Source organism: Phlebotomus argentipes, unplaced genomic scaffold, assembly GCF_947086385.1.
Source record: "Phlebotomus argentipes unplaced genomic scaffold, Phlebotomus argentipes genome assembly scaffold_18, whole genome shotgun sequence".
NCBI lineage: Eukaryota > Metazoa > Arthropoda > Insecta > Diptera > Psychodidae > Phlebotomus > Phlebotomus argentipes.
In genome coordinates, this window is record NW_026776177.1 from 12259198 (window position 1) to 12282397 (window position 23200).

The window sequence follows — 23200 nt, forward strand, 5'->3', positions numbered from 1 at the left end:
GACAGAAAAAACGCCGACTCTCTGAGGAGTATAAAGGATGAAAAATGCTATCATCCATTTCTCCCCATATAATAGCCCCAACCCTCGGCGTCTCACCCAGCATTTGAATCGTTGAGTGCAGTTTAAATGGTGCTTAGATAAATTCACCCTCTTTCTGCGTGACTGAAAATGCCTGTGTTATTGGGGAAATATCTCAAACTCCCCGCAAGGCGAAATACCACAACCTAATAATCCCATCTTTAGCCATAAATTCACTCTTGACGCCTTCTTCATGCCCCTCTAAAATAGTTCCAACACTCTTCACACTTTCTCACCTCTGGCAGAGAGAGAGTGAGAGAGTAAAAAAACGCAAGTAGAAAAATTCATGCTCCTCACGCAATTTTTGCTGGACTTCCGCCCACTGAGCAATTGTGAATCATCCTTGACGTCCTCCCTGTGTCTTTGTCGTGCAAATGACTTCCTGAGGAGGAAGTCCTCTGCTCTGCGGATGTCATTGGGCGGGCATTAAATGTTATTTGATTTCATTAAATAGACACTCTCAGTGGGACGCTCTGGAATAGGGAGAATCAAATTACTCTGCGGCCAGCCATTCTTTGCGTGTAATCATGTGCTTACGGGATTGAAGACGCTCGTGGTCACACGTTTGGCCATCAGAGGTGCCTCTTGGCATCGCAAATGAGTATCACTTGGGCGATATATCACTGAGAGGGTGGATATCATTGACATATTATTGCTGGGAATCTCGAGGGAGTCGCGCGCGGACAGAGTGTGTTATCAATTGATCAAATCACACACACACACACTTAAAGACACGATATTAAATGATAGATTGTCAATATTCTAATCACGACCAAAGGACTTTAACTGACGTCATACCGTAATTTACGAGAAAGAACGTGTTTCGACAGATTTGACGATGAAGGCCAAAGAATGTAAAGGGCGGAGAATGAAAGTAGGAGGAGTTTTTCAAGCATATTGCAAATTTTGAAAGAGAAAGAAACGTTTTGTATTAGTCTGAAATATCCGGATTTTCATACCAGTAATGATAAAGAAACATCAAGTTAATTCGAGATGACTGCCTAAATATCCTTAATAAATTCTATGATTCTCACGTTTATTTCAGCGAAAATCCAAAAGGTGTGTTGTAAATTATACTCATTCTTATACATTTCATCCTAATTTCATGTTTATGTGAAATAATCGTGCATACGGCAAGTGCTGCTTGCCTTCTCTCGTTCTCTCACACTTTTTTCCACTTCTCGATTGCGACTCATGCTGTCCGATCGAGAGTGTATTTGCGTCATGTCGCTGTGTTGCTGCAAGCGGGCGAGTTTCGTGGATTGGGGGATGCATGAAGCTCCCTGCCTCCCCCCCCCCATGTTTTATTTCAACCCCATGTGATGGAGGGGAATGTGGCCACGGAGTGGGGCGAGCGACCACGAGAGAGAGAAAGCAACAATTGCAGCAAGACTTTCGAGGGGTTGTTTTTTGCTCCCTTCTGAGCCACGGCAAAGAGGGTGACTGGCGCTCTCGCCGCTAGGGAAAAAACAGGCACCCTCTCAGAGAATCGTGGCAGTGCTGAGAGCAATGCTCGCAGCGAGAGCATAGCATCCCCTCCATGAAGCATGACCAGTTGAATGGCTTTATAAGGGGAGTGCGCACTCGAGTTGGATTCAAAAGTGTTTCAGGGTTGGTGTCGTTCGGTTCGTAGTTCTTCTCTATTTCAATTTTCTATATATTCACACATATACCAAAATATATATCTCCACCAAAAGTCTCAGAGAATTTTTTCTTCTCATCGCCACCACTTTAATCCATCTATCCAAGCCTAGAAGTATCTCTTTCTTTCGCGATACATCCGAAACTTTATTTCCTGATACTTTTGAATCTGTTCTTCTCCTCCGACAAAAAAACGTGTGAGCGCTGGACAGAGAAAAGGGTGGACAAGAACCCGGAATTTCCTCTCCAAAGTGCTGAGAAAATCAGTTTGGGTGGTCATTTCCACTGGGTTAAAGACTTTTATTTGTGTCTCAGAGAAAGGTTTCTCTTGAGCCAATACAAGTGTGAATAGTGATTGAGACACTCTTTGAAGAATTCACCAGAAGAAAGACACTAAAAGCAATAAAAGTATCGACCAGAAAGCAATAAAATTCGAGTGAATCGTCTGTGAAGAGTGTTTGTTTGAGGAACAAGACAGAGCAAAAAGAAGAGCTGTGGTGAAATTGATCCAGGGAATTCGTGAATCCCCAGGAAATTCGATGGACGCAAAGGTAGACATTCGATCCCAGTGCAGCAAAAAGAGTGCCGTCAAAAGCCCATGGCAGAGTTCACTTATTCACCATGAGACCATCCTTCGGCTCCTGCCAACTCTAATCTGGACGACAAGTGATATGGCTGACAGAGTGCCTGGCCAGTAAGAGAGACGACACAATTTCCCATTGCTATAAGGTATCAACATAGCGCGATTTCATACAAGATATTGAGCGCGCCTTTGCTATAAGATCACTGTAGAATGCCACGGTGTTTGATGGCCAAAAAATGGAAAGCCTATCCGTGGCCTGATCGCGAGGAGCCGGCTGCAGACGTGGAGGAAGAGGAGGAGATTGAGATTGATGTTGTGGGCGATTCGCCGGCTGCAGTGGCATCGTCGTCTGTGACGACCACCGGGAAGACCACTGTCGCTGTGGTGGCCTCCTGCTGGGGACCCTCGTCACCCACGGCTGGCGCCACGGCCCCCAGTCCGCCCCCGCACTCGCCGGAAGCAACTCGTGGCTCCACGATTCTCTACAATGGTGAGTACTCGCCTCCGCTCTCTTACCATCCACTCTATCCGGTAGTTTTTTCAATGAATCCGAGCTCAGTGACTCGCATTTAATCTGGACACAGAGTCAGACTATAAACTCATATATCAATATCACTGTTGGTTCAATCTGCAGATTGTTGTCCACACAGACTGTCTTTAATGGCGAACACAGAGTGAAAAGCAGTGCTTTTTTCCCCTTGTCAATATTTCACGAGAATATGCCCACGGTGGCTTTTTGAGGCGACCCCGAGGGTGGCTGGCAATCAAGTAAACAAGTGTCCAAAGCTCGAGGATATTCACTTAGACAAATTGCAAACAAGTGATCAATTATTGACCATTTCATGACTGCGCCCATCACAAGACGGACGTTTCACCATACAAACAGCTGGAGCTGCAAGGGCCCTGCCATTAGCAAATAGTGGATGAATTTTTGATTTTTCTATTACTTCACTCCATCTGGGTGGGCTGATGCCGCCCACCCGCGAATCATTTCGGCGTAGAGAGCAACAAAATGTACAACAAAGTCTTCAGCAAAGTTCGAAGACATGGATAGAATTAATGATGCACGATGGCCACAAATAGCTTGTATACTCCGTTTGTCTATAATTTACAGTCCGGCCCAATTTGTCGATGGAGTATATATGTATGTTTTTCTAAATTCTCTGAGTCACTTATTGATAAAGTGCAGAGCGCTGAAAATCGTAGAAAAATCCATCAAGCAGCATTTTCTCCGCAACAACTCCATTAAGTATTCAAGCGGGAGCTCGATAAAATTCAAACAAATTGTAGGAACTTCAGTGTTTGATCATTTTGTATCTAATTAAAATTTCTGAGACGTTTCCATCTTGCTGAGTTGATTAAGAGTATTGGGATCAATGGTAATTAGCAAAAAAAACTCAAAGCCTTTATAACTTAATGCGATCTCGGTGACCCTCTAATTGGTGCGGTCAATGAATTGCTCTCCGGGATTGATTGGGAGATTGATCGCGGTGCAACTTTCGCCTCCACAATCACTCAATCAGGCGGGGATCTCATGGTGAATGTCCCCGCACAAAAAGCCACTCATTCACGGGTCTGAGTTTGAGGGCGACGGGCGGGAATGTGGGTGGTTTTAGTGTGTTTAGGTGTTTGGGACTCAATCACATTAATTTATTCAGTGAAACAGCACCCCAGCAGTGCTCTGCTCTCGGATGCTCCATCGCACCGACCGAATGGAATTTGTTTAGCTATTTATGCGATAAATTGGCAACATGAAATGCTATTCGATTGCACTTTCAATCCACAATTTGCACAATCTGTCTCACACGGTTCTCGCATTCAGGGGCGGGGAAAGTTTCTGCGACAGTTCAGATCCGGCTCGAAGGACCAGAAATTCAGCCAAAGAGCACTTGGTAAAATTCCCGACGGTCCTTCAACTCAACCCACCCAACAATTAAGCAATTCAAAGAGGAGAAAATGTACGTGCATGCAAGAAGTGGTTCTCCCTCGGCGCGTTACACATGGAAACGGAAACAACAAATGGGGGTTGCTTCAAATTTATATCTTTTCTCTTCGACACAAAACAACACATTCTGTTGCTCCCACACCCTTAGGCATGGGCTCAAAGAGAGTGTCTGGAAAATTGCTAACTTCTTCGAGGGGTGGCTACCCAAAATTGCCCGATGGCGGAAGCGCCGAAAGCAATTGAGTTTGAATTTCCCAACCATTGCGGGAAAGGCTTTGGGGTTTGTTCTCAGTTCTAGACTCTAAAGAGGGCCGAATGAGGAAGAAAATGCACTTCTTGGCCTCGTCGGAAGGTGAGTGTTGGTGGAATATTTGTGAAAATTTATGTGACACACACAAAAATGCTGACAGGCTGTCGATAACAGCGAAATGTCACGCGAAGAAATTGATTCTCCAAATGAGCTCACACACCCCAGTGCCATCTATGCTCCAGCACTTGTTGAAGAATGCAGAACGCGACCCAAAGCGTGAGAAATGGCCGAGTGTTTTCCTCGCAGATTTAATGATTGCTGCATAATCTCTCGAGAGGGGTGTCGTTAATCTTATCTCGTCACCATCCCTCTCGAGGGTTGGCGCAAGGAAAGGGTGTGCAGGAGAGACAGAATTAGTTGACATTTCCATTTTAAAGTTAAAAGAGAGTGGTGGAGGCCCACCTCTTCTGTCCGATTTCCTCTGTTCACAATCGATTTTCTCCTTTTGCCCAAACCATTAATTTGTGTGTCCGATGAAATGTCGCAATGCGACATTTCAGCGTCCTCTGCCCCGAAAATTGTGGCCACATTCGCGCTCTCTGGGAAAAGTGGCGAAAAGATGGGAGGCAATTGTGAAAACTTTTCATTTGAGCCCACCCAATTTCGCTCGGGGCGGCTCGACGCTCTGCTTTTGAGAAATTAAGCACAATCAGGCAGAAAATGGCAATGAGTTAAACCTTGGTAGAATTACATATTAAGGAGTGCAAGATCAAATACACCAACTTACCCTAAAAATTTATTAAATCTCGTGTATATTTTTCTCACCCTTGCTGTGTCGACAACAGAACTTACCCCCTTGTTCGGCTCAGAATAATATGAAAAAGCTGGATGAGTGAGAGAGAGAGAGAGAGAATGGATGGCATTATGGAAAATCCGTTCATCTTTTATGTATTTTGAGAAGACATAAGAGTCTAAAGTTTAAATTGTCTTTTAGACAGCTGTTGCATATTGCAAAGAAAAGCTCGAAATTGGAAAACGCATTATATACTTCCCCATATCTCTACAGCTATTCCAGCCATAACCAGATAAGCTCCTCTTTCGCCAAGCGCCTCTCCCGCGTCATCATCATCAAACTCTGTGGGAAATCCCTCAACCCTTACATCCCTCCGCCCGCACCACCGCCACCCACAAATTCCGCCTCACGGAATGCGGAAGACACAGCAGGAGATGATTTCTTTCACTGTGCCATCCGGCAAAACTCTCGGCGACATGAAAATTCCTCACTCGTCTCACTCAAACCATGGCGGATGGAGCTTTTCGCCTACATACATACATAATATGTGCCGTCTCACACACGAAAATATTTCAACTTAAACTCTTCATGTATTGGAGGAACTAAAGTCGATTAAAAAGCTAATTGGCATGATGTAGAGAATAAAAAACACTTCAAATTATAAAACTTTCCACTGCAACTGAGCTTTTAAGAGCAACATATGTCTCTCCCTCTGGAGAAAAGCTGAGCACAAGCAGAGTGCTTAAAGGGGGGAGGGAAACTTTAAAGTGTCTGCTGAATTGTCCAATGAATCAGCAGAATTATCTGGCAGTGAAAATGAGCTTCTGCAAGAAATCTTGCAACATTGTTGAATTTTTTTGGCGGGAGAGAGACTCTGCAATTGCAACATTCACCCAGAGTAATCTTGTCGTGTGATAAAATCCCAGTGTTCAACGAAAAAGAAGCCCATCTCTCCGCCCCCTGATTATCTGGTACAATGCCAAGTTTTCCCAGGAGTGCGCGAGTTATTGCACTCGCCCGAGAGTGACAAAAGCCTGGGGAGGATTGCAACGGCTTGAGAGAGATAGAATTCATTTCTCGTGTCGCAATGCACCATTCAAAATGATATTTATACCCTGTGCTATGCCCCCTGTTCGCCTCCTTTTTTCGATGGGTTGGGCGGCCCACTTTTTAAAGTCGGGACTGTGATCTTCCCATCCCGCGCGAGCAAACATTCTCAGATGCAACATTCTCAGGCGTGTCATTCGCCGGTGCCTTTGTCTGTGCACATGACTTGGGGATGCTCTGAGGGGGTGGCAAGAAATTAAATTACTCCACCCAAATAGTGACAGAGTTCACCAGTGAAATTTCTGGGCTATATTTCAGAACACTATCGTGGTTTTGGTTATTGATTGTGCCAATATGTTCCCCCGTGAAATCATGATCTTTTCTTCCGCGCGCTCTCCCCTAATTCAATAACCGTGTCCCTGGAACTTGATTATCGAGTCATGGAATTTTTCACTCAGCGACCACAATGCTCCCCGTGGACTATCAGAGCACACATCCTGTGATATCCTGCCACACAAATATCCTTGCTCATTTTGGCATGCAGAACCGCCAGAGAAAAATCCATATCTTCACTCACACACATACACACACACACATTCTCCACAAGAGCATGATTTTCTTGGCACACTCAACGCCAGACGTACTCTGGCAGGAAGTAGTGTTTACAAATTTTCCAAAACCACATGTGCTTCTCTTCCTCCGCCCTCTGGGCGGTTTTCACGAGGAAAATCAATAGAACTTCGCCTCTCGACACTGTTGATGGCGCGCAACAAGAAGATCTCACCATTCACAGTGACCATTCCGAGCAATTCTGCACATGTTAAACTCGCGTCCACTAATTGTGTGACTTAAATTCAATACTTTTAGCATCATGAGAAGTTGGAAAATAATTCATTTCTCTTCTAAACATCAAAATTTTATACAATCATCGCATCTTTTCTAGTATTGTGCTCTTTGGGAGTTTTTTTTCTAGAGAAACGAAATAACTCTTGTGTTAAGCGTGAACATAAAAAATCCACTATCTACCAATCGCCTCGCACTTCTCTAAAGACCCTCACTTAAAGCTCACGCGGCCAGGAATTAAATATTCCGGAATAATCTCTCAGTGTACTTCATTAAATGTTCATGCTCCTCGGGGTTGGTGTGGAAGGATGGCGCGCGAAAGGGAAAATCCACGCGAATTCAACATTTTGGCGGTGGGATTTACAGCAATTTCTCTTATGTACGTCGCGGGGTCGAAACAACACGCATTTGCACAAAACCGGATGGAGTATTTATTCGCAATTTTTTGCGAGCGCGCCCCCATTCAACTGCTGGCCACGCTGGTGGCACACAAAATGCGGAGAATTCGGTGGCGTCTGGTCTGAAAGTTAGAGATTATACGCTATGCCACATTTTTCATCATTAATGTATTATTCTCGCATTGGCTCCCATGCACGATGCGAGCGGAGAGAGAGCGAGAGAGCTTTAAGCGTGTGGGGTGGAAGCACAAAAGGCAGCACCCCTTTTTCGGTGAATGAAATTAAATCTACAATCCCGTAGGAGTATAAATGCCAGGATATGTGTTGGCTCGGGATATAAATTTAATTTAGAATTATCATACCAGACATTCTCTGTCCGCTCTATTTTCATCCCACCCGGAAAATGCCATAGAGAATCACTGAGGTGGAAAATATCTTTAAATTCCTCACCATTTAACTGCTAATGAGTTGCAGTGCGTCTGCTGGGTGTATTTCTTGGAGCTCTGAAGGAGCCAGTGTGAAGTCAAGATGCCCAAGAATCCTCAATGACAAGCCCTTAGGAGTGTGAAAGTGCAAAATAATGGCGAATCATATGGAGAATGAATGCGCGAGATTTCCACTTTAGATTTCAATCAGGGCGTTTGCATTGTTTTGCACCATGACATGCACTAATTAAACGTGAAAAGATTTTCATTACCAGCCACAATGAGTGCCTTTCCGTGTCAATAAGAGGGGCAGGGTGAGGGGGAGGATATGGCATTTCTTTCTGGAGATGTGAGGCATTTTGGCGCATATCAGAGGCCAAGGATGATGATGTGACTTAGAACAATGTGTGTGCGCGCCCTTCATCATCGGCCCCGGGGAGAAATGTGAAAAGAAACTTTCAACCATAAATAACGTTCATTACATGCCGCTAACATGTGTTGGGTTGGGTGGGGGCAGGAAAAAACAGGGTGGCGCCTCATTTGGAGCTTTTCCTCAGTGCGCGCAAAAAAGCTCTAATTTCTGCACACTGAGCAGATTTTACTCTTGCTTTTTACACTCCACATACATCTGCTAACCCCTCGCGAGTGCCACCCCCGGAATTACGTCACTTAAGCCACTTTTTGCTCAATACTCACCGCCCTCAATTCTCTCCGACTTTCAATCATTAGAGCGATGCTGCATGGGACTCCTCAATGTCGTCTCCTGGCGAGTGGATGGCAAAAGAGAAAGAATACCCCTTTTTCACCACGTCACTCTGTGAACGCACTTTTTCCTCACCACGTGAGCGCGTTAAAGGGTGTAATTGGCGAAATTTTCCGCTTCTCCGCGCACCCACTTTTTATTTAATTAGTGGAAAATTTCAACGAGCTCCAGGACATTCTTGTATTTCCATGGCGATGTCATGAGATCCACGAGATCATAAAAATCGGAGAATTCCGGTATAAAGTATCAGCAGAAAAAGAATGTCAATCCATTGGATAAAGCATCCCCAGAAATACCAGAAGAAATGTCTGCTGATTACGTTTCACTGTCTCACACATTCTCCCCACAATTGCATCGCGTCGCATTGAATTTCCCAAGCCGCGTCCGGGTTGTCCTCTCTCTCAACCCACCCACGAAAAAGTTGGATGTTGCTGATGTTGTGCTTTCACTGATGGTGCGCTATTGTTTTTGTGTGAGATGTATTTTGTCGTGTTGGCGTAATTCGTGTTTTCACCCCCCCCCCCCACTTTTGGCACTGTGCAGGGTTGGGATTTCAGTCTCCGCACACCCCGAAAGGGCTCTCTTATGCAGACAAACACTTTTCCTGTTGATTTTCCCGAAGCGACAGCACTGGGATTTTCACCATCAAAGAGAGAGCGCTTCGCTCCTTGAGGACAAAGAGCTCAATTTGCAATTGCAGTGTCTTGCGAGACAGCATCCCTTCCCATTCTCTTCGCAGCATCCCTCACCGCACAATTTATCCTTGCATCTGCAGTTTTGAAATATCTCCACTCTATTCGAGGACAAATTAACCAACTTATTTATGATAATCCCCTTCTGTTCTGCATGTAATGGGAGAGCGGGAAACTTCGAATTTGAGGCATTATAGTTCTTAATGCAAAATATGCTAAGTAGAACTCTTTTGGAGAGACGGTAAACATTTTTTGACACAGCGTTGCCTGTAGTTTTCTCAAAGAAAAAAAAAACAATTGTAAACTATTTTCTACGGTTACATTGTTCAATAAGAAATTTCGTTTGAACTAAGAGTAAATCAAATCTGAGAAAATTTCATTCTCTTGTCGATGTGGAATGAAATTTAAACTTTTCTACTTTTTTCGAGTTGTTGTAAGAAATTTCCCTTCTTCTCCATTGCAGGTTATGGGCACGACATTTCACCAATGCATTTCACAGCGTACCTGCCCAGAATCGATCACGAAGTCACTGTTATAACGACGCCGGTGCATGGGCAGCAAGCTACCACGTCCGCCACATCCTATGTCACTCTGCAGGCGCCGGTGGCCAGCTCGAGTGCCGCCGAGCAGCCGCCGCCGGCCACTCCGCCGCGGAAGTCCCTCGCAATGTGCTTCACCAGCACAGGCGCGGCCCTATCGCTACCGCCGAAGAAGAAGGACATTTACAGGCCGTACTCGCTGGACGACAGGCCACAGCCGCCCATGCCGCCGCGTACTTATGAGATGCGAATCCCTGCCGAGGAGGATTTGCACGCCGCGCACGCCATTCTGGACTTAAGCGCCTCCACGGCCTTCCTGCCGCCGCCGACCGCTGCGGAAGTGCTCCAGCCGCCCCCAAAGACTCCCCTGCCCCAAACTACTGTACCTGACAGCGCCCCACAACCCGACGACGACGCCCTCAAATCACCCTCCTCCAAGACCGTGGCCTACACGTACGAGGCCTTCTTCGTGAGCGACGGCCGCTCGAAGCGCAAGAACGGCGTCGAAGTCGTGCCAGACGTAAAGACCAAGTACACGTGCACGGAGTGTGGGAAGCAGTACGCGACGTCCAGCAATCTGTCACGCCACAAGCAGACCCATCGCAGCCTGGACTCGCAGTCGGCGAAGAAGTGCCACACGTGCGGCAAGGCGTACGTGTCCATGCCGGCGCTGGCCATGCACGTGCTCACGCACAAGCTGAGCCACAGCTGCGGCGTGTGCGGCAAGCTCTTCTCGCGGCCGTGGCTCCTGCAGGGCCACCTGCGCTCCCACACCGGCGAGAAGCCCTACGGCTGCGCGCACTGCGGCAAGGCCTTCGCCGACCGCTCCAACCTGCGCGCCCACATGCAGACGCACTCCGCGGACAAGAACTTCGAGTGCTCGCGCTGCCACAAGACCTTCGCGCTCAAGTCCTATCTCAACAAGCACCTCGAGTCGGCGTGCTTCAAGGATGACGCAGCCAGCGGGTTCGCCGAGGAGCCGACGGACGCCAAGGCGGCGGCTAGTGTGGTCATCGTGAACAGTGCTCCGCGCGTGCAACAGCTAGCCTCGTTCGCGGGGTAACGAACAGGTAAACACTGACGATGATTTCCTGCCCACAGAGAGACATTCAGCAGAACTCGGCGCCAAATCGCGGTATTTTAGAGCATTTTGTGAGATTGTTGTACATATTCAACCATGATATTGTACCTTGTGCCCTTCCTCAATTTCTCAGTACACGTGTTTTTTTTTGTATGATGACAACGACGCTTGCACGTGAGATTCACCAAGTCAAGCCGTTTTGGAATGAAATCGCTTTCACTTAGTAAAGTCATAAAGGTTAGTAGTCGTGAATTCGGGACAGATTGAAGTCCTGTTTTTTTTTTAAATACAAGCTTTTGCGCCACCCTCAGAGGTTCGGTGCCAAGTCAAGAGTCATTTAGTCATTAGAAATGAAAAAAATCATAGTGAGAGCATTTAGTTGTGAGATTAGGTAGATTTTACAAGGAAAGAACACGTAGGCGCTAAGTCAGATGCTATATTTGATGAATAAAGAAGAAACATGAAATCACGATACGTCCAAAACCCCCTGAAGTAAAATTCAATTAATAGTGATTAAAGGCTCTCTAAGAAGTTAAATGAACAAAAAACTATGAATGGGTTTTCTCTAACATATGATTTCTCCCCTTTGTGGAACTTCCTCGTATCTAAAGCTCTAAGATTGTAAGTTGTTAGTGAAGGAGGAAGTCACTGTAGCTACTAAGAACTTTTCTCTAGTCGTTATTAAAATTTTAAGCTAGTATTTAACGAAATTTCCCATTGTCACTTTTCTCTTAGCTGTACTTAGAAACTTTGAAAGGTGAAGAGTCTCACTTAGAGGAAAACCCCCGGAACGCTCCTTTTGCCTCCTGGAGAATCCTCATGAAGAAAAAATTACACTCAATGTGAGACATAATCGCGATAATTAAGATTTAAGCTTTATAAAATATTCAAACTTTTTCAATGAATTATCCATTCATGGTTCAACAACGAACGAAAAGCAACGTTTCGAAGACAACGAAAATTAGCGTTTTAATATGAAATTGAAGTTATATAACTAAATAGCAAATGAAGACACCAAAGAAAGCTCTGAATAAGAACGCCCAATGATCCACAAGCATTAAAAAAAGTAACTCCTAAAGCATAAGCAATGTTGAGCATCTGTAGCACTTAAGAATGGAAGTGTAGAGAGAGTTGAGTGTGTGAGGTGGTATTTTTGATTTCCAGAGTCCACACGAAACCATCTTTTCGCATTGATGAAACTGTAGGGATTTGAGAAATGAGCGCGCCCAATTGGTAAATGATTGCATGAATTGAAAGTAGATTATCTCATGGGAGCATTAACATTTCCTCGAGAGCTTTTTTGTCGCTGTATTACCTTCCAATTGCAGAAGCACCATCGACACGCTTCACTAATCACAAATCGCGATGACATCGATATCATCAATCATTGCAGTTTTTTGAGTCGGGAAGGGAGGTTGTTTTTCCGCCCACGGTTCACCCACTCCAGGGAAATTTGGCCTCTTCTTCGCTGGGTTGTGTATATGGTGAAAAGTTGTTGATCATTTTTTGATTGCGCCTCATCGTCATCACTCTCCACCCTAGCTCTTTTTTGCCATCAGCACACCATCATTTGTCAATATAAAATGACGCAAAAATGTTGATCCCCTTTCGAGGGCCTTCCCCGGAAAATTTCCATCAGCAACACAGTGACGGTGAAGATATATTTGTGAGAACTGCGCGCGAGTGTGAATATTTTACAATGAATCGTCGATGTAAATTAAGGATTAGCGAGTAATTCATAGTCAGTAGATGAGACACACACGTCACTTTTAAGAGGATGACAAGGAATTCGCGATATGAGCACACAAGAACTCTCTTTCTCTCACTGTCACTTTATAGAGAAATCATTGAGCTTTCAACCCATCCTCATGAAACATGGAGAAGAAATAGTGAATAACGATTGTAACTTTAGAGGAAAAAATGCCCACAGAAACTAGTTCAGTCCCAACGTCCATTTAGCCTATTGAAGAAGTTGAAGACGAGTGAAAGAAATGTGGCCATGGCCGGAGCTTCAATGCTTCGTTGTTCATTACTATTTTAAGACAGCTGAGAAGGGCTTTCGAGGCTGACTGAGCAGCTGATCTAAATTATGGCCGACTAGCTTCATCGAATATACATATAATTTCCGAGAGCTTTTCGCAATGTATGTATGTACTTTCTAATAATGAACTTCATGCAAAACATTCAGCAAAAAATTAAATTGTGCTATACTCTTTCAATTTCCTCTTCAAAGCATTGAGCTTTCGCACTTGATCTGTTGCTTTTTCTCTTCTAAGTCTGCACTATAGGAAAGAAGGAAGAAAATCTACTAGAGATTTTAGACTTAGGAATAATACTATAACATAGAATTAGTGATTAAAATGTAGAACATTCTAAACTATACACAGTAAGGCGAATGCGTGAGTTTGATGTGTGGGATTTCCATTATAATTTCCAATCATTTTTTTCTGTCTATATTTTCCAAACTTTGGTCCTCTTGAGGCTAATACTTTTGGCACGAGAAAAAGGGTTGCGGTGCAATAGTTAGTGAGGAAATTAGCGCGTGATTCTTTCCAGATCACACAGAAGGTAGGTTTTCTGTATGGTTGTATAGGGTGGAAAATAAATATTAGCATTGAGAGAGTGAGCACCGTACGAGTCTCTGTGTCCATAAATAACACATGAATTAAGCAGTTGAGAGTACATTCTAGTCACAAATTATGGTCGCACTGACGTCAAAGCAGATATTTGCTCTCAATGGCAATTAAGAGAGCTTATGATATGAGAAATTATTATTGTTTTCCTTTGCGCGCAGAGAGAAAATTGGTGGGAAGGACTTATTTAAGGATAGAAATTAAATTTATTTAGACGAAAATTTATGGTCACACACGGAGAATGTTTCGCGCACGGAACATTTTTTCATGACCTCATACAGTGGCGAAAAACCAAAAAAGAATAAGTGAAATTGTACCATAATATAAAACGTAGCGCTTGGAAATTAATGTCTTGGGTAATTTTTCTTGATATTCTCATTTTTCTGGCAGTTTATTGAGACAATAAAATTTCTTATTAATTGTACCATGAAAATACTCAAACTATTATACAACTCGAGTGTGCAAGTTGATGAGAAAATGCAATGAGTAAATGAGTGTGTTCTCAGAAAAATATCTTCGCAAACACTGTGTTTAGAAACTCATTCAAAGTATCCTTATGCATGAATAATTGTTTAGATGCGTGTGCTGATAAAAGAGAAACATTCTCTTGAACATATATATTTTACCTAATTAATAACTTTAGCAGATGACGCAATTGAAATGTGATGAGATTTGAACTCGAAAGTTCGTGATAAGCGGAAGTGGCAGGTTCGAATCCCATCGCGGTGACTGTTTTTTAAGCCTTCTTTTCACCATACCTGTGCACGAGAGGGTTTTTCTCATCACTGCCTCGTGACATCACTTATTCATTTGACCCTTCACCCTTTGACATGACTCTATCGCCAGGGGGTGAGTTTTGAGAGGCCGATGGAAAATTGTGATTGGGTGACATGTTTGTTGAAATGGAAAATTCAACTCGAAGCACACTTTCCACGATGCACACACACATACACTCCAATTAATCCTGTGCAAATAAAACACTCGTGTTGGATTTAATTACCGACAGCAGGCGGCAAGTGGGTGGCAATGAATTCAATGTTCAAATGGGATAGCAATTTTCCCTTTCATGTTCAACGCCAATGCTATTCTCATGGATGGGTGTGTGCATCAAAACATTCACACGTCTGGACTGGCACGCAAAAATGCCTTCCACGATTTACTATGCACTTCAAGGGCGACAGCCTGTGAAATTTCCTTTCTCAACACTTGAAATTCATGCAATTGTAGCTTATTTATATAATATTCATCACAACGAAAGTCAATTAAAAATCCTCAATTGAAGTCCTCGACCTTAAAGCTTAAATCTATTGCCGTTCCTTTCGAACTCTTATCTCCATTGAGTTACTAATATATTTATCTAGAAGAAAAGAAAATCTCTAATGGTATAACATTGATAAATGAAAGTCCCAAAAGCGTCAATTTTTTATGTAAACAAAAAATCGTCATATGAAGGAGTATTAATTGCAAAAAAGTCACTATATATTGAATTATTCAGAGAATGAACAAGAGAGAGAGAGAAATATATGAATAAATTTGAGAGCAAGTATAAATGATAGCATCATGATAATTCAATTAATTTAACATTAATGGCAGAGTGGGTGAAACTGCCCCGACATTAAAGTTAATATTTATAATTAATAAAAGTGAGTGTGATTGATATATAAAGAAAATGGAATAAGTGAGCAATTAAATAAATAGCAATATTGTATTCGAAAGAAAGAAAAAAAATTGTTTCTTTATTAAACTTTGGGAGGAAAGATAAGGTGAGGTTATAACGTTAAAGTCTTATTCGGCAGGCAATAAAGTGATGAAGTTTTATCAGAGATGCAGGCAATTCGAGGTGAAAGTCACTTTTATTGTAGCTTAACATGTAAGAGAAAAAATACCCTCTTTAGACGCCCAGAAGAAATTGTAGAAATATTATAGTCTTTAGAGATTATTAACGACAAACACTGTGATTGTAAGTCAAATTTAATCAACGAATTGGTAAGCTTATGACTTAATTCCAACCTTACTCTTCAAATCTTTAGCTTCATCTGAGAATGTTATAGAAACAAATAATAAACACTTACATTTTCCCTCCTCTTTTGCCGTGTATTCTGTGTGAATTTTCCGTCTGTCATGAAATCTTCCTTCAACAAAATGTAATAATTGATATGTCAAATGTGATAAATATTGTTATTACAATGAGAAGCAATAAGACAACGCAATTGAAAATGAAACGAAAGAATAATTCAAAGCAATACGCAAATGCCCAGATTGTTCACCAACTTTTTATTCGATATTGCCTGCATTTCTCACATAGAATCATTCGTCTCGACTAAAAACGCCGAGTATCAAAAGCAATAACAAGTAGTCAGTAAGCCCTCCGTGGATCACATAAAAGTGTATAGAATGGATCCCGGAGTAAAAAAAAGAAAACAAAGAGAACACAATTGAGAAATAAATGATAAGCAATTACTATATTAGCAATGAAGGTGAAGGAGATGCAGAATATGTATTTTAAGGCATATATTTACCATTTATGCTCCTCATTGCCCCTTAAATGATGACATTCGACCCTTTTTGACAATTCTCTCACATCAATTAATATTTAGGCAATTTAGGTGTTAGGTACACACACTTCCAGTTTACAAAGGAAAAGGAAAACCGTAGTTGGAAAACAATGAATTATTAAGAAATATTTATTACATATTTATTGTAATATTTAGATAAAGAAATTATAATGTCTTGTATAAAGAAGAAAATTCTGAGATGAAAAATGCACTGTAAATATGAGAAATCAGATAGAAAATTGGAACCGAAGCTCTAAAGTTGTAACTAAGTAAAATTATATAAAATAAAAAAGCAATGAAATGGTGAAAAGGGTTGTTAAATACCGTCTTTTAGGCTGCCGAGGCGTGCTGACTACGAAATATTATTCGAAAGAAGAGTTGAGATTGAGTAGAAAAGAGATTGCAAAATGCTTAGAAATCCTGATAAAGAGACGCGCCGTCATTCTCCTCTTTGCTGTAACTCCTCATTCAATTATCTCTAAACTAAATAAACTTTTGAAAAGTAATCTAATAAACTCTATGGTGAAGGATGGAATTCTTAGTAAAGTCTCATATATTTTATGAACAATATATCTTAAACTATTGATAGACATTTCCCTTGAAAAACTTTCAAAGAGACATGCAGGAAGGAGAGTAAAGTGGAAAATCAAAGAGTAAACTTTCTCCCTTATTGCCCAAGCATGAAATAAAGTAGGAAGAGAGAAGAATCAACCTGCAATTGCATTCCAATTACTCAATAGTGCATCCCAAAGAAGTAAAGAAGATGATGAAAAATATTGTAAACTCTTATATACTGTATAGAACTATTTATTCTTAAAATATACAACTTTTGAAAAGAGTATGATGAAGTTTTACCTTTAGAAATGATGCGTATTTTAAATGAATTCTCTATCTGACGAAGTGTAAAGCTATACACACAACTTATTATCTATCGAAGATGATTGACCGACACGCACTTCAAGGTTTGGTTGGCTAGGTTTGATGTCTCTGGTTTATTTATCCCTGAAGATATCTATCAATTTCTCACAAAAATAGCATGCATGATGAAATAAAAGGATAAATGGAATAAAAAGATTAAACCGAATTAGCTTTAATATTATAATCGAATTTTTATTACTCATATTTTATTTATTTTTAATCATTTTATCAACAATTAATTCACCATCAGATTTTATGTGAATTGAATGAGAAAACCAAATATTTACTTATAAACAATTAAACTAATACAATTATATACCAATTGCATTATAATTAAAATATATATATATATATATTAAATATAAAATATTTGAAGAGAATGATGAAAATAAGAGTATATATATTGAAATATATAAGAGAATGCGACGCGATGGAGAAATGCAACAAAATTTTATGTAGAATTTTTAGAGAAAAAAGTTTAACTAAAGAAACAAAATGAGTGAAGAAAATACACAGATGAAAGATATTTAGAATGGTCATATTCACATTCAATATTTATAAATTATTGACTTGAAAGTAAATCGAATAAAGAAAAAAAATATTAACTATTATTATCTACCCACGAATATTAAAAAGAAAACAAGTCAAATGAAAGTTAATTACTGAAAAAAAAGAATTAATTCTTTACATTATTGACCACATATAAAAAGAAGAAGAAAAAGAACATGAAAAAGGTGAAAATAAGAAGTGAAAAAGATAAACACAATTGAAAATACATAATTATACAATGTAATTTATATATAATAATGAAATTATGGAAGAAAGTAATGAAGGAAAATTCCATAAAGACATATAATAGCAAGTTTTGTATTATATTTTCATAAAATAAATAGTGTAGAAAATATTTATGAATTTATCTCTCAATGCGTTTTAATTGGTCAGCAATCAGCTTTGTATCGCATATATTTTCTTTTTCATGAAGCAAACTTGGTGAAAATCAGCTGAATTTTCCTCTCTTCTCGCAACAAAATTAAGTCAGCAAACGTGGAAAATCCTCCAGGACAAACGTGTCACAAAATGTTGCAAAGAAAGTTGTGTGTGAAGACGTGATCGGATGAGGAGAGAACACTTCTTTTCAGCCTGGAATTTCCACGCTGCATCCAAAGTGTTGGGTGTGAGATAAGCTTGCAGAACAAGGATGAATGTCATCTCCTGAGACGAGAGGGGGTGATGAGGCATCGTCGACGCGACGAAAGAATATCCCGCAGATGGAATTCAATGGATGAAAACAAGAGGATGAAAGGAGTTATGCGAAGCCCAATTAGTGTGTTTTCCGGGTTTCGTGTTTCTCAGCCATTGTGAGCTTCACATTGAATTTCATTTTCGGCCCGCAGAGCTTTCACTCGGCATGATGGATCGAGGAAAAGTCATTTTCTCCCTCTCCTCGTCTCGCTGCCGGGGAAAAATCAATGCCACAGGCGGTCATAAGGAGTGAAATCTTCGGGACAGGCGAGTATGTTCATTGAATTGAATGAAAAGATGAAATTAAATAAGCAAAAGTGACAGGTTCGTGAGTACATTTGCATTGTATATTTACTTGGAGCTTAATTTGGAAACTGTACACCATTTCGAATTTGGACTAGAATATCCCGACAAAAAATACAAAAATACTCACCCTTAATTAGTGCAACGCACCGGAATGGAAGCTAACATGGAAATTCAATTGTGGCATTTTCCATCCCCCGCATGATTGAGTGTCAGGCAAAAGGGGTGCGATGGGAGTGTCGCAGGATGTTCTTTTGACGACATTTCAAATCTCACTCCCTGCTGGTGTGTGTGGAAATTCACAGCATCTCTATAAATACACATAAGTAGAATAATATGTGCAAATAATTCTCTTGAGTGACAAGCGACTGACAAAGTCATTTGCCTCCGTGTGCCTCTGAAATGAGGTAGACATTTCACTGCAAATCTCCGTTCTCAAGCCACCCACTCCTGCAGATTATCATTCACATTCCACACAAGGGTGGTTTTACTCACGCCCAAGGGGGAATTATTTTAACTGAGCAGCATTTCACTGCATATGCGCTTCGTGATTCACGTCAGACACTTCAGGATTTAACATCGTTTCAATACATGTAATCCAAAGAATGAATCATTTGCATACCCAAATTAAATGAAATTGTCTTCGAACAAGAACCCTATTCGAAAGTGCTCTAAAGATTGTGCCAGTTAAAATATTTTTTAAGCAGGAAAATATATGAATGTATTACTCAGAAAATGTAATATTTAATTCTCTCACAATAATTATATCGGAAATTCACGATATAATGACTCCTTGTCTTCAGTGAATTCATTTCCATCTTTTGCCAAACAAGAAAAAGTTGCACGCGGCAGCAAGTTTCCGTGGGATGAATTGCGCTTTGGCAGAACAAACAAACCGTCTTCATTAAAATCTTCCCTCTCAGCGAAGCACAAAAAGTACTAACCCTCACACAATTTCACTTATTTGACGAGGTGCTCACCGTCTTCGGTTGGAGTTTCAAACTGTTGATTCCGCCAAAAATTACAAGACACACATCAAGCAATTTCACCTGCCCCGGGGTGGCGCATTTCCACCCTTCCGACCAGTGCTTGCCGAGACGTCTGAGAGCCACTCAATCCCTCTATGAAATCATCCCGGCCTCTGTCAGTCACACGAATCAAGGCTCCGGAGATGGGGCGAGCAATAATTTCCAATTTTACTGTTTATTGGTGTCATGGCTCTTCGTCCTCGTTCTGGGTCGAATTGTGTTCGATTGCAGTGAATGAGGGATGATGGCCGGGGTGCAAAAAAGGCCGAGGGTTTGAGGTTGGGATTTCGATTTCCATCATTTTGTGGAGTTTTCACAGCCATGCGATTCTCTGCCCGCACCAGAAAAGATGAATGACTCTTGCGTGGAGCTTTTCTCCATGTCGCGACATACATTCAAAGTATCGCACGCCGCGTGTGAAATTAAGTGGGCGCCAAAAAGTTTTGCCTCTTTCTCTCTCTCTCTCTCTCCATTCATCCATTGACAGCTTATTGACAAGGGGGTGGGATTTGTTTAAATTAAAATCCCCACCGCGTGCCCGGAAATTCTTCCTGTGAGCAATTTTTCCACCTAAGTGAGTTGATTGAGAGATTTTTAATGATTTCCCGCGTGTTTTCGCCACGGAAAGTCGGCAAAGTGCCTTCGTGAGGATTGCATGGAGACTCCGAGACTCGTATCATTTTCCAACACACACACACAGACACAGAGTCAATCAGGGTGAAAATTTTTCAAGTGGAAAGAGCACTTTGTTGGCAAAAGTATGTACAGAATTTTAACAGCAAATCCCACCATTGCTCCGCAACTTTCCGCATCTCTTCTCTCTCGCTCCAAATTGTCTGTGTAAATTTTTCCAAACCGCCACTATAACATTTCATTGGCGCGGAGAAGAATTTCACCTTTGCTGTGCACCAAAGACGGAAGCAAACAACAATCTTGTTGCACAAGTAAACACCCACCACAATTTACTTTTGCAACTCTTTCTTATTGTACTTTAGACTATTGCTCTTTGTCTTTGACCAGTATGAGAAGATTTATGCTTCCATATTATGTCAAACTGCTACAACATTGATTTCTGTTGGTAAATTAAGTTCCGCCCACCTGAATGTCCCGCCCATTTATTTGGGACCATTTATCAAATCAACTTTATTTGATATAAACTGAGCTGCTACAAGAACATCAGAATCGTCCACAATACTACGCTTTCTAAAATATTATTCCCCAGTCGCTTTATTGCTCCTCATATTGGAAGATGCAATCTGTGCAATATTCAGAGGGAGCTTTCACTGACGAGATAAGCCCTCAAGCTACCACAAATAAACTTTGAAATTGTCTCATTGTCGTCGAGGGAATTCAGTGGATTTTCATCTAAGATTCTACCTGAGGAAATACGATGCTGATCATTCGAATTCAGTGGACAATCCGCTGCCATTTGAAAAGATCCCATCCCTCCATGGCCTCCCCCACGGAAAAAATACATTGCGGGCGGGGTGTATGTATCGCTATTTTATGGGAATGTGATTTTATGTTGATCCTACCACACAAACCCACCTCTTCAGCGCGGGAAATTGGATGGAGAAGAAGGGAAATCGCTTTTACCCGGACTCTTCTGTGTCTCTCTCCCCCATTTTATGTTTTCTTAAAGCACAGAAACCCAGGGAATGGGTTGTCAGTTCTGATGAATGTCTATTTTTTCTCTCTCGCTCACCCTCCACATTCGCCCAATACAACTTTAACGGAGGGTGGGAGCATAAGAAGTTTTCTCAACTTTCCAGGAAGAGCTGGCGCTGTGAAGCACATGAAACCACTGCCGATGTGGGAAGCAATCAAGAATTGAAAGAAAAGCATCGAAATTGATACGTTCTACTTCGGGTACTCTCTTCCCAAGCCGCAGACACTGAGGGAAAAACGCCGCGCGCAGGAGAATCGAGTCACTTTTGCCAAGAACTTCCACCATAGAATTGCTCTCAGTGTCGATGGGATTACATTGAATTTGTGTGTGTGGTTTTCCAACACCACCCACAGTCCATCTATGGCTTGTTGAAGAGGAAAAGAGTGTTGCCAAGGGTGGATATAGTGCTCTCGGGATTTGACACCAATAATGTATGTATTTGATGCGTTTGGAGAAAATCAAATCGAATTGAGCATTCCCCATCGATTGATATCAAAAGTAAAGCATCCCCCAATTCTTCATCTCCGTCCTCTCAATTCTGAGGGTTTGTTTTATATTTCCACCACGGCATATCACTTCCTTCTCCCGGACAAATAACACCCTCGAGACCCACGCTGGTTTTTGAGAGACAATCATAAAAAAAGAGAACCATTCTCCAAGACTTTGTGATATCAATTGTGTGGGGTCTTCGCTGGTCAATTTACCATGGGAAAAATGATGGTGATTCCAAAAGTCCCTGAGAAAATGATTGCATGCGACAATGCGGAAGTGATCCCGCGCACCACTGAAAAATCTAATTAAACTTTTCTAATGACTCCTATTTTTCCCACTTAAATCACCCACGAAAGCCATGCGAGAGCGGAGAAGAAATGGAGAGAATTGAGGAGCGCAGATTGAAACATGTCGAGAGCGAATTTTCTGTTTAACTTGCCTCGGTGGGTGATTTTTTTGCCAGGCATTCTGGGGGTAATTTGAAGAAGTGGCCAAGTAACACCATCCGGGACTCATTTTGTACTGTAATTAAGTTTACGAGACGGAAAACTTTCCATTTTGCTAAATACACTTTGTGTTGTTCTTTTTGCCCAAAAACCCCTGAGAGAGACTCTGTAATATATAGAGCAGAACTGGACAGACCTTGAAGGGATGTGTAGGAAACAGTGGAAGTGCTACGGATTAGAAAGTCATAGGCCTGACGAGCCAGGATCTGTTTTTACTGCAGGAATCATCGCAGGACGACGTGCCGCATGCCAGTTGAGAGTTGCTGAAAAATACACAGAAGATCTCGGACCCTTAAATGACATTGCCTACGTATGTGTGCACAAGTAAGTAAGGAAGTGAGGTTTATTTTTCACACTATTTTACCACCTCTTGAGTGACTCCCTGGGTTTTTGTGAGGTGCCGCACGGAATGAGGAAATGAAATTACTGTGTGAACAGACGAAGAGTTACTACATGTCAACGGATAGAGGCATCAGTCAAACTGGCCCTGAAGCGTGGTGCGTGGCAAATGAAGTGAAATTGCGGGAAGAATTAGAGGGCGGGTGTACAATAGGAGTTTTTCTGCCGCATGGACAACACTGTTGAGGAGATAATACAATTTTTGCTGGCGGGCTGAGGTGTGTGTGTAGCAAGTGAGGATGCCTGGAGGATTGATAGAGCCATCATGTCACGAGGTAGTTTGACAAAATGGTCCATGGGATACGAGGGCAACAATGAAGTGCACACACACATCATCCCCTCCCGACAATATATCCCCTTCCTGAGTGCACTATATG

General features: G+C 41.8%; 1 protein-coding gene across 1 annotated transcript; it reads left to right on the plus strand.

Moving 5' to 3' along the window:
- The first annotated feature begins 1691 nt into the window (after positions 1-1691).
- On the plus strand, positions 1692-17925 carry LOC132259783 (zinc finger protein SNAI3). Its single transcript, XM_059757542.1, has 2 exons — positions 1692-2792; positions 9922-17925. The coding sequence occupies exons 1-2, from the start codon at positions 2513-2515 to the stop codon at positions 11058-11060; spliced, it is 1419 nt and encodes a 472-aa protein (XP_059613525.1). The 5' UTR covers positions 1692-2512; the 3' UTR covers positions 11061-17925.
- The last annotated feature ends 5275 nt before the right edge of the window (positions 17926-23200 follow it).